The 14,937-nt window shown below is 38.7% G+C and overlaps 1 protein-coding gene across 1 annotated transcript in view; it reads right to left on the reverse strand.

The window, feature by feature from the left end:
* Positions 1–7,244: 7,244 nt before the first annotated feature.
* INTU (inturned planar cell polarity protein) overlaps positions 7,245–14,937 on the reverse strand; it is a 38,295-nt gene continuing 30,602 nt past the window's right edge. Inside the window, exons 10-16 of the mRNA XM_062493985.1 lie at positions 14,186–14,248; positions 12,971–13,192; positions 12,093–12,590; positions 11,580–11,677; positions 10,778–10,967; positions 8,871–9,025; positions 7,245–8,005 (exon numbers count right to left, since the gene is read on the reverse strand). Coding sequence (XP_062349969.1) covers positions 7,894–8,005; positions 8,871–9,025; positions 10,778–10,967; positions 11,580–11,677; positions 12,093–12,590; positions 12,971–13,192; positions 14,186–14,248 — 1,338 coding nt within the window. The 3' untranslated portion in view covers positions 7,245–7,893. The remainder of the gene's footprint in view (positions 8,006–8,870; positions 9,026–10,777; positions 10,968–11,579; positions 11,678–12,092; positions 12,591–12,970; positions 13,193–14,185; positions 14,249–14,937) is intronic.

Here is a 14,937-nt window from a genome sequence, read left to right on the forward strand (position 1 = left end):
CAGAATTTTCCTTATGAGAACATGTTCCGTTCTTCTAAAACCTCCAGAGTCAAGAGAAAACCCTGGTACACAGAATTACTTGTGATACGACTATGCTGCCTGCCTTAATTATCTCATTTTTACTTCCTCAGATTAGGATCAGAAAGGCAAACTACGTCCAGTCCCATGTACAGTTGCTAGGGAGGCAGATCTCCCAACTCCTGTGCCTGCTCTGCTCTTTCCCCCCCTTTAGAAAAACAGTGATTCAAGGTATGGCAGCACCACTGAGGCTGACTCCCGATTGAAGAGAAACCTCGGGGGCAAAGAGATTAAATGCAAATGCTCCTGTGTGGTTGTGCAACCCAAGCCAGCTGGTTTGAAGCTGCACTGGGGGAAGCAGACTTGTGCAAACATTCCTGATGGCTGACAGAAAGTGCCCATGGATTTCTTACTTGCTTTGTCAGGAGTTGGACATGACAGTACAGGGTAAGCCAAACTCCTGGAGGCATTTCCTAAAAGTTGTCAGTGTGCTTCAGTGCCATGCTGATGCCCAGTCTGAGTATAAACAAAACTCACTCCAGCCAGGTGAGCCACAGACTTGCCTGAGCACAGCCCCCCTTCTCATCGGCTGCCACTGTAGCAGTCTGGGAACTGGCGTTGCCCCAATCTTTCCAATTCTTGGCCTGGTATTTTAGCAGCTCAAGAAAACACTTGTACAAATTCCATGAGGGTTTCATGTCAAACTTAATGGCTAGGGTGAAATTTGATTTCTTTCAAACAAGACATTTAAATAAAGGCTTCCTAAATGCTTCTTTTGGATCCTAAGTTGTCAATACTCCCCAAGGTTTGGTCTTTCCCTCTTGAAAATTGTTACCTCAGAAATAAGAGTCTTCTCAATTATGTACATGCTAGGATTGATCCCTAATACTGAGAAGAATCAGCCATTTTTAATTTTCTCAAGCAATACTGTACTACGTGTTCTAGGTGTCAGCCCTTTATATATTTTTGGTCTGTGTTTTGGCATAAAATGCTTCCAGCCAGGTAAGAGCCTTTTCAATGTTGTTTTAGTATGAACAAAATGGAAACATTGAGAATTTCAAACAAGAGGCAAGTAAATACTTTCTTGGATTCATTGGTCTTTCTGTAGTAAAGAACACTGAGGAACTTTTCTCCTAACAGATCACTCCAAAGGAGGCTCTTTTGGCTATTAAATATTTATTTGATGCCACGATCTTGTTAGCTGGTACCAGTGGCTAAATTTAGAAAAGCTGTGATCCTTCTGATGCCTTTTTTAAGCTCTACTGGGCAAGTAAAAGGCTTAGGAATTAAATGAGGTCACTCCTGTCCTAAGGGTGCTCTGAATTCTTTCTGTGCTGTTAAAACTTGAACAGCTCATTTTTTTTCCTTCTTTAGTATGAGTGAAATAGTTTTATACCAAGTAGAATGCAGTTCATTGGTGATCAATAGAGTCCTCTAAAACATATTAAGGACTGTATTAGGAACCAGCACTGTTTTTTTGGCTTCACTAGCAAAAAACTTTAACACCTTTTTTTGGGTGTGAAATCCCTCTCATTATGACAAATTATAGTGATGATATATTTTTTAACTAATACTGAAGATTTAACTTAGCTACATCTGAAATCAAATCCTCTTGGAATGTCAAGGTAAGGTTCTAGGTTCTCCATAATGGCAGAAAGACAGTCTTGTCTACTTTAGGCCCCTGATAAACACATATGAGATACATGTTCACATGAGCAATACAAATAAGTGTTGTAACGTAAATAAAAAGCATTCAGCATATTTTGGTTTGGATCAACATGAACTTACGCAAATGAGAGGCTATTTGACAATGGTTGTTGCTGCTTAGCTGACAGAATCCAGTTTTGCTGAAAGCAGCAACTATAGTATGCTTGTTGTTTCAGAAGGTTATCCCATTTGGAAAATAGACTCTTAATTGGAGAAATAACAGGTGCTATATTTAATTCAAGGGCCTCCACTTGGATCAGAATAAGCATCATGATAAGAAGTTGTTAAAATCATACTAATCAGCTTCATTGTAACTTAAGAACAACATGAATGAAGCAAGGATCACTCACAAACTACATTTATGCACCCTCAACACATCCTCTCATTCTCATATTTTGTGCTAGTAAACCCATTATCTTACTCTAAATTATTATAATTTATGTTTTTAATAATCTTGATAGTCTTCTCTATCCTACTAGTAAGTTAATGGCTGGAAATAGAGGCAATTCTTTGGTAATGCCTCAAGAGGCACAGCACTTTGAAACAAAACCAGCATGTACTGCAGGCCTGCTGCTGACATAAAGCATGAAACAGTGAAATCACATTTAGTCTGAAAGGCAGATGTCAGTAGTGCTAATGGAGTAAGCTTCAAAGTTTGTGATATTTAGGACAGATTACCAGAGGTATGCAGAGCATTATATAAGAATTTAAGTATCCCTGCCATTTTGTGAAATGACCTAAGCAAGTTCTATGCCAGCATTTATTCAGATTTTCTTTTGACTGCTTGGAATACCAAGAGAGGAGATCTTGAAACAAAGCACTTAGGAACTACTAACTCTTTCCTGCTATAGGGTGGCAAAACTTTCTCAGGGATGCAAGGAACAAAGTCCTGGTTTCTCCAGAGCATTTCTATGTTTTGTTTTCTAAAGTATTTGTTTGAAGATAATCTTCACAGCAAGAATTTGTGTTATTAAATGTACTTCAAGTGCTATTGAACAACCTGGTAAAATTATTCTACCCACAAACCTGTCCTACCCCAAATATCTGGTTCTGAGTAGGAAAAGGAAAGCCAATCCTAGTTTTCTACTAAAAGTTTTCACCAAGCTGTGAGCTGAACGTACTTTCACAAAACAGAAGTGGAAGCCTGTACAAGTTCTGTAAAATGCACACTGGATACAGTAGATATGTAATTTTGATCAATTTCGATACTGTTAATCCTACTGTAGAAGAATTTGGCTCTCCACTAATAGTCTATTGAGCACAAATAACTGTAAGTGGAAAAGCTGTAGCTAACACACCCTCATTAGTACATAATAAATGTGATGACAAAGATCAAAAGGTGTCCATTAATGGTGTCCATTAAATCCAAAACTGAAGGCCTGGTGCACAATGATTCCCTGTACTGAACTACTCAATCCCTGTACAGGCCAGGAAGTCCATCTGTCTATGTAATTTTAATAATCCAGTCCTCAGTTCCTGGAACTGTTGCTCAGCAGCACCTAATAGAAAATAAATGTATGCACAGTGTTCTGCATGCAGACACCCTGCTTTTCAGTACAGACTGCCAGCAAAAGTGAAACATTTAAACAGAGGAGATCATTGCTTTGTCTCGTTTCTGACAAAGCACTGAGACATGGTGAAGACAGTGTATTCAAACAGGTAGTGACTCCCAGTTGCTGAAACACTTTGCAGGTCAAATAACTACCATTCCAATGCTGCTGTCATTCAGCAGAATCCTTAAGGATCAAACTCTCCTGCCCTTTCTCTGCAAAGAATTTTTTCTATGGAATACCATGCTTTCATTTCCTCCCCACGCATTCTTGCTCAGGTGTCTGAGAAGCCTTACTTGTTCCAGCTTTTCCCTATAGTGGAGCTATACAAGTTAAAAAATCTGTGTGACAAAGTTAAAATCATGTGTAGGTTTATAATCTGTTTTCCAGCTCTTGGGATTCTCTGTGAAAACATGACAGGCGGTAAACCAGCCTCTGAAGGAAGAACTCCAAACTGTACACCCTTTTACACCAAAGGCATCACAAAATTATTAGTTCAGCCCAAGTACAAGGCATAGGGAACAACAGGTGAAGCAAAGCAGCCAACTCCTGGCATAACCTTACACAGACAAGAACCAGAGTTAAGCTGTCCATTTCAGGCTTGAAATCAGGAAAGCCAACAGCCCCAGAGACAGCAGAGACTTCTCTCCGTACTGCAAAGCCTTCCAGACACATTTTTCAGGAAATTAATTTTACCTATTTGAATGAATGAAAATGTATTTAGAGACATAAACTAACCAGAAATATATCCAGTTGAGAAAATCTTCAGTTGATACTCTTAATACAGATCAAGGATGGTCCTTAATTCTTTGAATGACACCCCAAAACACCTTAAGTTAGGAAAAACCAAACTCCTCTGTTTTCTGCACCCAAAGCTGGCAAAATTAAGTAAAAACTTTTCCCTACAGAAACTAAACAAATGCAAAACTGAGAGCTGTGCTACAGCACTATTTCCAGAGAAGTTTCTTTCACTCTAGGTCATCCTGTTCTTCAAAGATTGTGCATTTCTTACTTTTATGCCCGTAATTGTACAGTGGTAAATTTTTAAGTAACAAAGGATTCTAATACTATTGTGCATTGGTCTCCCTGTAGAACATAGTAATTGTAACACCAGAGGCACATCAGGGAAACCTGGCACTGGCACTGCAGAGATTTCACTGCCTTCCCCAGCAGAGTACCATGCTCTGACCAACTGAGCTGATCTCAGTGGATCCTGCTCTGCTGCTCTGCCAGCAGCCAGGTTTGCCAAAATGCCCTTCCGAAACTACAACACAAAGATTGCTGTATGCCACTATGAAAGCACAGCATTACAATATTAGAATACTGACCTTTGTACTAAATGAAACTTGAAAGCACAAAGAACAAGATCTTTCCAAAACACTGTATTTACAAAATAATCAGGAAACATGGCAGTCTCAGAGCAATTCCTACACTGAGGTTTTCTTTTCTTTTCACTCGTAAAAGCTGATCACGTAAAAGAAACATTTTACGTAACTTTTTACAGCTCTGACGTGGCTGTACTGGCTTTAACTGCATCAGGGGTACATCTTGTGTAATAAATGCAGACCATGTGTACCCTAAATTACTTTTTATTTGCCAGTTTGGGAACAACTCCACAGCTGTAGTATCCCATTTCCTGTCCTGAACAGAACATGAAAGAAATAATCCAAAGACCCTGAGCTTCAACACTGGATATGCCACTTTGCTAAATACTGTATTTCTAAGGAAATTAATCTTGAATGTTATTCATGGAATGTTTCTAGAATTTGAGTCATGCGCTCATACACATGTGAGCCATCTGGAAGCACTTCCAGGAGATGGAAGGGAGATTTTAAGAACTATAAATAGTGTTATTTACACAATGCCTGTTTTACTTTTTTTCCACTGTAAGGAAAGAAAGGAAGAAAAAAAAAACCAACCTTAAACTCTTTATACACAAAATGACTGTAATTGAAAAAGGACTGCTTAAGAATTTGCATGTGATATCAGAAGATTAATCAAACTTCAGTGACTGACAGAATTCCTCCTGGTCAGCACTACCAGAAAAGCCTGTGGCAAGGAAACTTTCTGGCAGTGTAGTAAAGAACTGTCAACAAGAGAAATCACAGAACACTGGATTTTTGTTTACATTATCCAAACCTAATCAAAGAAATCCTGAAAGAGATAACTTAAGACAGAGACAAATGAAGCAGATTTTCCATCTATTTTCACATTAAATAAATCAGATACGAAGAACTTATTTTCCATTCTGCTGATATGAATGGATTTTATGCAATTTGCCAAATGCCAGTATCAGCATTTCATATTCCAAGACCAAGATTTCTTGTAATTAATTCCACGGGTGTTGGCCTGTGTGCCTTTCAAGAATACATCTGAATGGAGGGACATTTACAGGCACCTCACAAAACCATTAATCATCTAAGATCAAACCCCGGATTTTATTGCTGCAACAGTAAGCTACACAGGAAATCTGCCTTTTTTCAACCACCACTAATTACCAGCCATGCTGAGGGAAAGAAGTGCCCAGCTCTTGACCAGATCCAGTTTGTTTATTAAAATTAATATGCAAAAGGTTATTTTTACCTGTTTTCCTTTATCCCCCCCTTTGCACATAAAAATATGTTTGCATTTGTCCTTAAAAACAGCCTTTAGAGCCTGTGTTGGTAAATTCTGTGTAACATTTGCCAAACCACCAGTGCCAAAAATTTTACAGTGAAAAAAAAAAAGGATTTTTAAAAATAACTAGAGATTTTACAATTTCCAACATTTATACTACGCCAAGGATGTTACACCATATCTCTTCTGTTTGGTATGAACTGCAGTAAAGGCAAAAAAAATCTTCCTTTTCAGGTCCTTTCTTTTTCAAGCCCTTCTTTTTGGAAATCCGGATTTATTTTAAAACTTACCAACAGCTTATGAATTTGGTGTTAGCACTAGAAAATCTCAAACTACGAGTGAAACATCAGTAATATGAGAAATTGCTTAGATTTTCAACTTCCTTACTTCATCCATTTCTAGGACTAGGGATACCTATGGGATGTGCAGGAGAGCAGAGTATTTACAGGGCTGTGCAGACACTGCTCTGCTGAAGCAGCCTCCCCACGCATTTTGGCTGACAGGAGAAGAGTGCTCACACTCCATCTTAAAGCAACAGCTTTACACAGGTATCAGAAACTTGGTGGCACTTTTGGAATGACATTATTCTTCTAAATGAAAGAAAGGGTTCTCCTGGACACTAAGATAAACAGCTAAAAGCACTGCAGCAAAGACTGCTGGCTTTCCTCCACCTTCCTTCTATCTACCAGGAAATCTAATACCCAAACCTTGTGTATTTTAGGCTTTTGAGAGGTGTAACAGTAACTCTCTCATCACTTGATTTATGCACGGGCAACACAGCTAACACACTACTGCTGTGATTTGTGTGCCTCAGACTGAAATACTGCTGTTCATCTGCTAGGAACCATAAATCCTGCAGAAAGCTGATTAGCAAAGTCTTCAATCAAACGCTTGCACTTCAGGCCTGAGACTTCCGAAGCTTGGAACTGAAGCAAACTGATGAGTGATTAAGACAAGCTGTGAATCACCCCGTGAGCCCTACCAGCATTTGATTGACTGTTTTAGGACTACCCCAAACGGTGTCATTTACTAGTGAAAACAAGATCTAAAGAAAAGATTTGGTCAGGAGAACCCATGAAATGAATCTGCTTTCCTGAGCACTTAAACTCTTTGATTCCCGTTGTTTAAAATGCAATTCTAGTTATGCGTTTTATGAGAAACACTAATGAAAAACAAGTAGAATAAAATAATAAAAAGAGAAAATATATGTAAAAAATTAATTATGTAAATAAAAAATAATTTCCTGTTCTTTAACAAATACACATTTTTATTATGAAATTATGAACATAAAATAAGCCAAGTCCATGCATATCTTAAAACCACCCTGCCCGCCCCCCATCTTTCTTTGTGTCTTCAAAATTGCATTTTAACAAATATAAGTATTATTTATAGTTTAAACTCACAGAGTCAAGTAAAACATGGACCACAGTACAGTCCTTGAGTGTGCACGAGAGCAAAAACGGTAAGCCATTACTTCTGTGAGGCTAAGTGCCAGGAATTGCCTAAAAGATTTCTGTTTTGATTAACACAGTGCTACTGAAAACATTCAGTACTTATCAGGCCCTCGGAGGTGCAGAATTTTAACTAATTGGAGAACTTTTTTTTTTTTTTCCTTCCATCACCAATTTCCATGTTCATAGAGTACTTTAAGGATCAGCTTACCATTTAATGTTGCACACTGTACACTGAACAGCAGTGTACAAATTATGTGGTGTTTTCATATCATAAAGTTACGACCAGGATAAAAAAAAGTGACAGCTTATAAAAATAAGAACTTTGGTCCTTATTTGGTTCTGAAATATATTTAATTATTCAATTGATGAGCTCATTAGAAGCACCACTGAAACTTCAACTACATCATACCACAAGGTATTCGATTTTTTCAAAGCATTTCAAAGATACCCCATGGGTGGCACCCAAATTGAGTTCATTTCCCTTTATATGGGCTGCTTTAAAGAATTACCAGCACCATGCAGGATGCCTGAGTGTGCAGGAAGCTCATCTATGCAGCTAAGCCAAAGGACAGTTTAAAGGCCAGTTCCACAGCAGCTTCTGTCACTGAGTCATGGAAACACACATAACACTCCTGAGGTTTGGGATGTAGAATGAGTCTCCTAGGCAAAAAATAAGAAGAAAGAACAAAAAGAGAAAAAAATCATCACAGGTGTTATTTTTTTGCCCCTCAAATGGTACATTCTGGTTGTACTGCAAGGTTTCAGTAGAAGTTAAAGCAAGCTGCTGTGTAAGACAGTTGGCAGATTCCAGTGTCTGTCCTGCATTATTTTCCCTCTTTCAATACACTGGATTTTTAAATCACATTTTAAAACTCAGTTTGTTTTTTTAAGTGTAGGGAAAAAAATCTTCAGTTTTCAGGATCTTCTGTGTTACTGGTCTGTTTGCAGCAAGCCAAGTTTCTGGGCTACAAGCTGCAGTACAGGTCCTTGGGAGCAAGCCCCAGGAGTCACATATTTACTGATTTTTAAAAATAACATCTGGATAGTTACCTTCCCACACATTAATCCAATGAGCTCTTCCAGGAAAGAGCTAAAATAGAGAAGCTGTTAATACCTGTGCATTATAATTATTTTTTTTAATATATCAACAGCAGTGTAAACATTCTTTTAATGTTCTAATTAAAGATTTTAATTTTTTTACATGAACTGCAGTTATGTACATTCATGATGGGAAACAATTACTTTTCTTCTTTCTTTTTAGACTTTTTTTTCTTTTCTTCCCAATGAAAAAGCCTCTGTTATAATATAACAATAATTATAATTGTTCACCTAATTGGTTTATCATTGGCACAGCAACTGTTAAAGGTGAAAATGGACATCAGTGCAACTTCTCAGCCCTCTTAAAGCTACCTCAGTCAGTCAGCTCAAGTACTTCTGTGGTGTGCTACAGTTAAAATTATTTTTAAAGAACACAATGGCATAGTCAAAATGAAAAACTGGAGGTGAAATTTGTCTTTAAACCTACCCCACAACCCAGTAGTTCATTGTTGGTGGTGGTTTCCTCTGGTCAGTCCAGTTCTCAGGAGAGCACTCAAACAGAAGTCCGTGTTCTCTTACCAGACCTGGGTCCTCAGCTGCCTTACTAAATTCTGAAATCCCACTGCCTGCCCTTTTCTTTTTCTGTAAAACAACTGGTGAAATGTTAGTAGAGAATGAGACATTTTGACATAAACACGAACAAATACAACCCTGCAATTTGTTCAGGACTCTCTGATGGATGATTCTGCTGTCAAAAAGCCAGGCTTAGAAGATATAATTAACTTGTTTACATGATTATTTTCCCCATAGTTTTGTTCCTTTGGCATCAAAAGGCTCTTCCATTGTTACCCAAGTTGGAATTAGACACATGCTCCCTTTTTTGACCTTTTTTTTTTTCAGTCTAGCTAAACACTGTTTTTGTAATAAGATATCTGAGTTACTATGGCAGTTTTAATAAGTGTGTTACAACAGCTAAAGCTCTCATCCTCCTTTCTCTGTGTGCCTCCCTAATTAACAACTGTGATAGTAAGAGTCTACTGAATAAACTTGTCCAGGCAGGAATTTCTTTTTGTAAATAAACAGCTGAAGCGCTTTGCTCAGAGCATTTTGTGACTCTTACTCAGTATGAGGGCATAAAAGCATAGAAAATAAAGACATTTTTGTGTTTTCTCCAGCTTTTAGAGCAATGTTTTCAGCAGAGCTTTTGAATAAACCTTGCAAAAGCTCCAGTTCATCTCTGGATCTGCCAGTGGAACAGTTGCTTCAAAGGTGAAAGGAAGGGTTTTTACAGAAAACAACTCGAGGAATTTCTGTCTGCCATATGCACATGCAGAAGCCACATGGTTCAGTCTCCCCACTATACTGAAGATGTAGGGGCTGAAGATCTAGAAAACATGGTCAAAGCATCATACTTCAGGGTTTAAGATGACAGAGCTTATTTTTGCTCAATTTAAGATTTATTCAAGATTCCTATGTGCATTTTTAAAGTTAAATTGTGAATTTGCAGTTCTCAAAAATTGAGGCAAAATTAATTCTTGATCAATTTACAGTAACTTTGCATTACTGGTGCAGTAATGGATCCTAAACCATAACAATATTTAGCAGATGACAAAGAATGCGCAGTACAATAGTACATTTCTGTATTTGATTGTTTTTGTCATGCACTACAAACAAGGAAAATTCTACTTATTCTTTTACATCCTCCTTGTGCCACAATACACATAATTTCAGCATTAATTTCAGCTACATTTCATAATACATAATTTCATCATTAATTGCTGGAGCCAATATGCAAAAGACTGCACCAAACTTGCCTGAAAGAGACGTGTCCATCAGTTATTTCTGATTCTCAGGTTTTTATGGCTTGAACTATGAGATGTCTGTATAATGGCTGTAGCCAAAGGCAATTTGATGCTAAGAAATACTAATTTATTCTCTCTGCTTGCTTTTGGGTTTCTGCATCTCCAACAGAAATGCCCAAAATACATGGCTCATTGCCAAAGCCCTACTCAGCCAAACCTCAGTGCCATGTCACCAATCCACCAAATTAACACTATTTTTAACCCTTAAAAATTTCTAGATTTACAAGGCACATGGGTCTAGCCAGAAATTACTTCTTCAGGAACATCAAAGAAACATTAAGAAAAACTAAACTGCTGTTTCCAAAGTTGTCTTCATTCAGTTTGAAATGTTACTTCTCTTTTTCTCACTTAATTCACTTGAACTGTCACTTTAGGATCTAAAAAATAAAACTGACAGTATCCCAGTTTGGATTAGAGGCTGCAGACATGCAAATACAGCTGCTCGTGAACTGCTGAAATAATGAAGTGAAAAGAATCTTGGAATACTGAACTGAGAATGTGACTGGACGAAGAGAAATCCAAATTTCCATACCTCTTTCCTCATGGACTGCTGGAAAATGGAACGAATTGAAAGGCAGCACTGGTAGAAATTCTCAATTAACTGAGGGTGGATGGAGCCACCAAGCTGTGCTACTTCTTTGTGAGTTGGAGTAATAAAAATTCCTTGCATCGTCTCCAAAGACAGGTAGTGGAAGAGGGTATTCTCAGGACCAGATGTCAACCTTAAAAACATTGGAGAACTCATTTAATTTTAAAAAATCAAAGTAATTTGCAGCTTTTGTTTCTTAAGGCAGAATTGTTTTTCCAATTACAGTAGGGTGCAAAATGGATACAGGCATTCAAAAGGCTCCTATCTTCACACCAAGGTAATCCTGCTAATTTTGACTGTAATACTCAATCTAAAAAACCCAACAAATTAAAAAACTGGGGTGCTAGTTAGGCATCGCACTTGCGTTCTCCAAATCTGTCCCCAGAAAAGGAAAATGAAATCAAAGCTCGGTTCATTGTACACCTACCTAGAGATGACATGGAGGCACAAGGGAAGTACATGTGTGGTCCAGAAATTTCTGCTTGAAATTCCAAGGTCACACACATGTGGGACAGGTGTGTACAATACTGACATATTATTCAGAAACACTTGTCTTTTGTATTATTTCAAACTTTTATGTTTAATTAAGCTCTCAGTTTAACAGATTCACTTCTGATAATCTTTGCAAAGCAAAGCTTTGGTTGGAATAAAATCACGTGGGGACTTCTGTGATATGTGAATATTCAAAAAAACACCCCAAGCATGGCCTAAAAAAGGGAAATACTCAATAAAAATAATTTCTTACTTGACAGCATTAAGAAGTTCTGTATCTTTCTCTGAAGGGCTCTTTTTAAGGTTTCCTGAATGAAATGGGTTGGGCAGGATGTGTTTTTTTCTAGTGGTCTGAAAAAACAAGCAGATAGATGAAATAGCAGAGAACACACAGTTTAAGAAACAACAGAAGGCAACCAAACCAAAAGAAAGGACAGCGTAGCATTTTTAACAGGGCTCAGTTATAGCAATTTATATAAATGTATCTGATAGCCTATTTTAGACTAAACTTGGTTAGAAGCAGTTGTACAACTGTGCGGCAATCAGTTTTGATTGGTTATTTTGGGGATATTCCCCAATTATATCCACTTTTTTCAACACAGCTGTGCCCACTTCAGTCATGTGAAATCCCCAAGTATTTACAAGCAATAAAACGAAGAAGTGTGACGGCTCTGAGGCTGACTCAGAGCTCCCCAAGGCAACAGAAGTATTTCCCACTGAATTCAAGGGACTTACTCCTTTACAGTGTGGTATGTATAAAGGCTACCTTGAGTTTCAATGAGCTGCCCTCTGCCCAAGCCCCCCAGAACCTTACCAATTCTCTGTGCCCGTGTTCTCTGACCTGCTCCCCCCCAGGCTGTGGGTGGGTGCTTTCCTCCTCGGCAGGTCCTTCTCTGCCCTGCTCGGCTGCCCCGCTGCTCCTCGGGGGGCTCTGTGTGCGTGTGCTGTGGCAGCTGTCCCCAAAGAGGCTCCTCCTGCTCCCTGCAGTGCTCGCAGGTTTGCAGGAGTTCTGGAGCTTGCTTAGCATGGGCGAGGCGCTCAAGCTCTCCAGTCTGTCCCGTGCTGCAGGAAGGAACCAGTCAGCACAGGCTAAAGGTGGGATGGAGGGAGAATCCAGCCTTTCCTCTATGCTGGCGTCTATTCCTTCCAGCTGGAGTATGGTTGCTTTGACCTGGTCTACATAGATACAGTCTGGTCCTGGATTCCCAACAGCTCTGGATGCACAGCCCCCTGCCTCCAGCAGGACACACAGGACAAAGTGTCTCTGTCAATACAGAGGATGCAAACGGAAAAGACTGCTTACAAACTCTTCAGCTGTTTGCTTTAAATAAAGTCCACATTTAGAAAACCAAAGCCAGACATTTCTGATGTGAGCTGTCTGAAAAGATTATGAAGGTAGAAACATTTTCAACTGAAGTGAAAAGGCACAAAAATAATGAGAACTTATATTAAACTCTGCAATCTTTGTAGATGTACAAATAATGCTACTCCCTGGGAAATTCTAACCCCTGGAACAGCTGCAATTTGAGTAATTTGAAAAATCACCCAAAGAAACACATGGGAAGCGTTGATGTAGTGAACAGCCAACTCACAGCAGCGAAAGGGACCTCAGAGAACGGGCACGCTGCAGCGTTAATAACTCACCAAGCCAACTATGAGCAGGAAGTACCTCGCTGCAGGCTCCCCGTATCCCGTCTCCCTTGCCTCTCCGCAGGGCTGCAGGTGGTGCTGTGGGAACACCTCCCGCCAGATCACCAACTGCCCAATCCTCTGCTCTGCTGCCAGGGGTAACAGGCAGTAGTGCCGGCAGTAGAGACCCACATCAACGAGGTCTTCCTTGGGCAAGTGATTGCCAATCAAGTAACCCTTAATTAAACACAGAAAAGGAAGTGTGTTCAGTGAGGAATATACCATCACCATGCAGCACTTCAGAGTGCTTTTCATACAGAGATAGCCCTGCTCCACACGCACTGAGATCTTAAGGTTTCTGGCCACAGACTGTTTTTGTTGTGCAGCTGTTCAACACTGAGGTTTTGGGCCACATCTAAATAAGCAAAACGCTAAATACAGACAAATCAACCATCACCATATATGCAAGTTACCAAAGGTAAGCTGGGTTTTTCCAGCTTGCGAAACAGCTAAAGTGTTAAGGTACTCAAATTCTCATTCAATTCTCTCTCCAAAAATAGTGAGCTTTCACTGGAATTAATAAAATTTCCAAAGAAGATCCATAGTACGGTGGTTCCAGCACTAAGGGCTTCACAACTGAAGTGCTGTCATGGTAGATACTGTGCAGTTCCACTTCTCCCATTCCCAGCACAAAGAACAGTTCCCTGATAAAAACCTTAAAATGTAAATTTTCTTAAAGCAAAGGCTGTTACCTTCCTCTTCATACTGTTGATTACACTGTCTGTCTTCACCAAAGATAAATAAAGTTATGAGTGAGGCCAAAGTGAAACAGCTGTCAATACAATTTCTCAAGTCTTGCATTTAAAGACAGATTCAAGATTGAGCACCTGCTATTAAAACATGGGAATGAACAGAAGAATTCTTATTAGACTATCCTACAGTCTTAGCTGAACTGACTCTTACTACCTTCTTATTACTCACTCTTTCCAATCCTTAGTCTGCACACCAAGAAATTCCAGTTTTAAAGAAGCACTTTTCTTTTTGCTGTTCATACACTGCATATCCTGACACTGGCTTTTTCTGTTATGGTATTTGAGCTTTAGGTCCATTAGTAGAAATTCATGCTTAAATCAGGCATATATTCACTTGAGATTTGTGAGATTCTGAAAGACTAAATCAGATTTCTAGATGCTTTTTTCCTAATCTTTGGGTCTTAATCATCAATATTACCTTGTAAAAGAGACAAGAGCCCAGGATCACATATAATCTTCTCATGTCGTAATAGTCTTCAGACTGTTGGGGGGAAAGAAAAGCACTGTGTAATTTATTATTCAGTGTTTTTATTTTATTTACCACATGCAAGTGAATTAATTCTAGTCAGTTGTTCTTTAATACTTTCATATTTGACCACCTCTTATTACCAGTACAGCAGTTAATACTGAGCAGTTAAGGGAAATAACAAGTTTTTAGCCTCCATTATTGAATTCTTTATTATTACAATTTTCGATAAAAATTTCAGCTCTAAATAACTAGTTTCTGTTTAATTTTCATGTGTTCAGAAACTATTTTTGTTAGGCTATGTTCATTCTCACAGCTAATGGCAAAGTAGCTTTAGCATAACTACTGACACCAGGGGCCCTCCTAGAGTAAAACTTACAAGTCAAAGCATTTTTTTCCAGTCTTTGTGACATTTTACTCAAAATATTCCCATTCATTCATCTTTCAATGCCCAGTGCTCTCCCATTAGCAGCACTGCTTTTAGATGGATAGACTGTATTTTAAGTTAAGTAGGTGGAATCAATTTCTGTGCAATAAACTGTAACTTACAAACATTGATTTCTGTAAATAATCATCCAGATTGTTTAATGCAGGGATGCTTTTGAATAGAGTTTTAGAGTAACTGTTCTGGAACATGAGCTCAAGAAAGCTCTTTCAATACAAAGTAAAGCTGAAATGTTGGTACGTTTACACCTTGCACAGCT

The sequence above is a fragment of the Cinclus cinclus genome, chromosome 5 (assembly GCF_963662255.1).
Source record: "Cinclus cinclus chromosome 5, bCinCin1.1, whole genome shotgun sequence".
In the NCBI taxonomy this organism is placed as follows: Eukaryota; Metazoa; Chordata; class Aves; order Passeriformes; family Cinclidae; genus Cinclus; species Cinclus cinclus.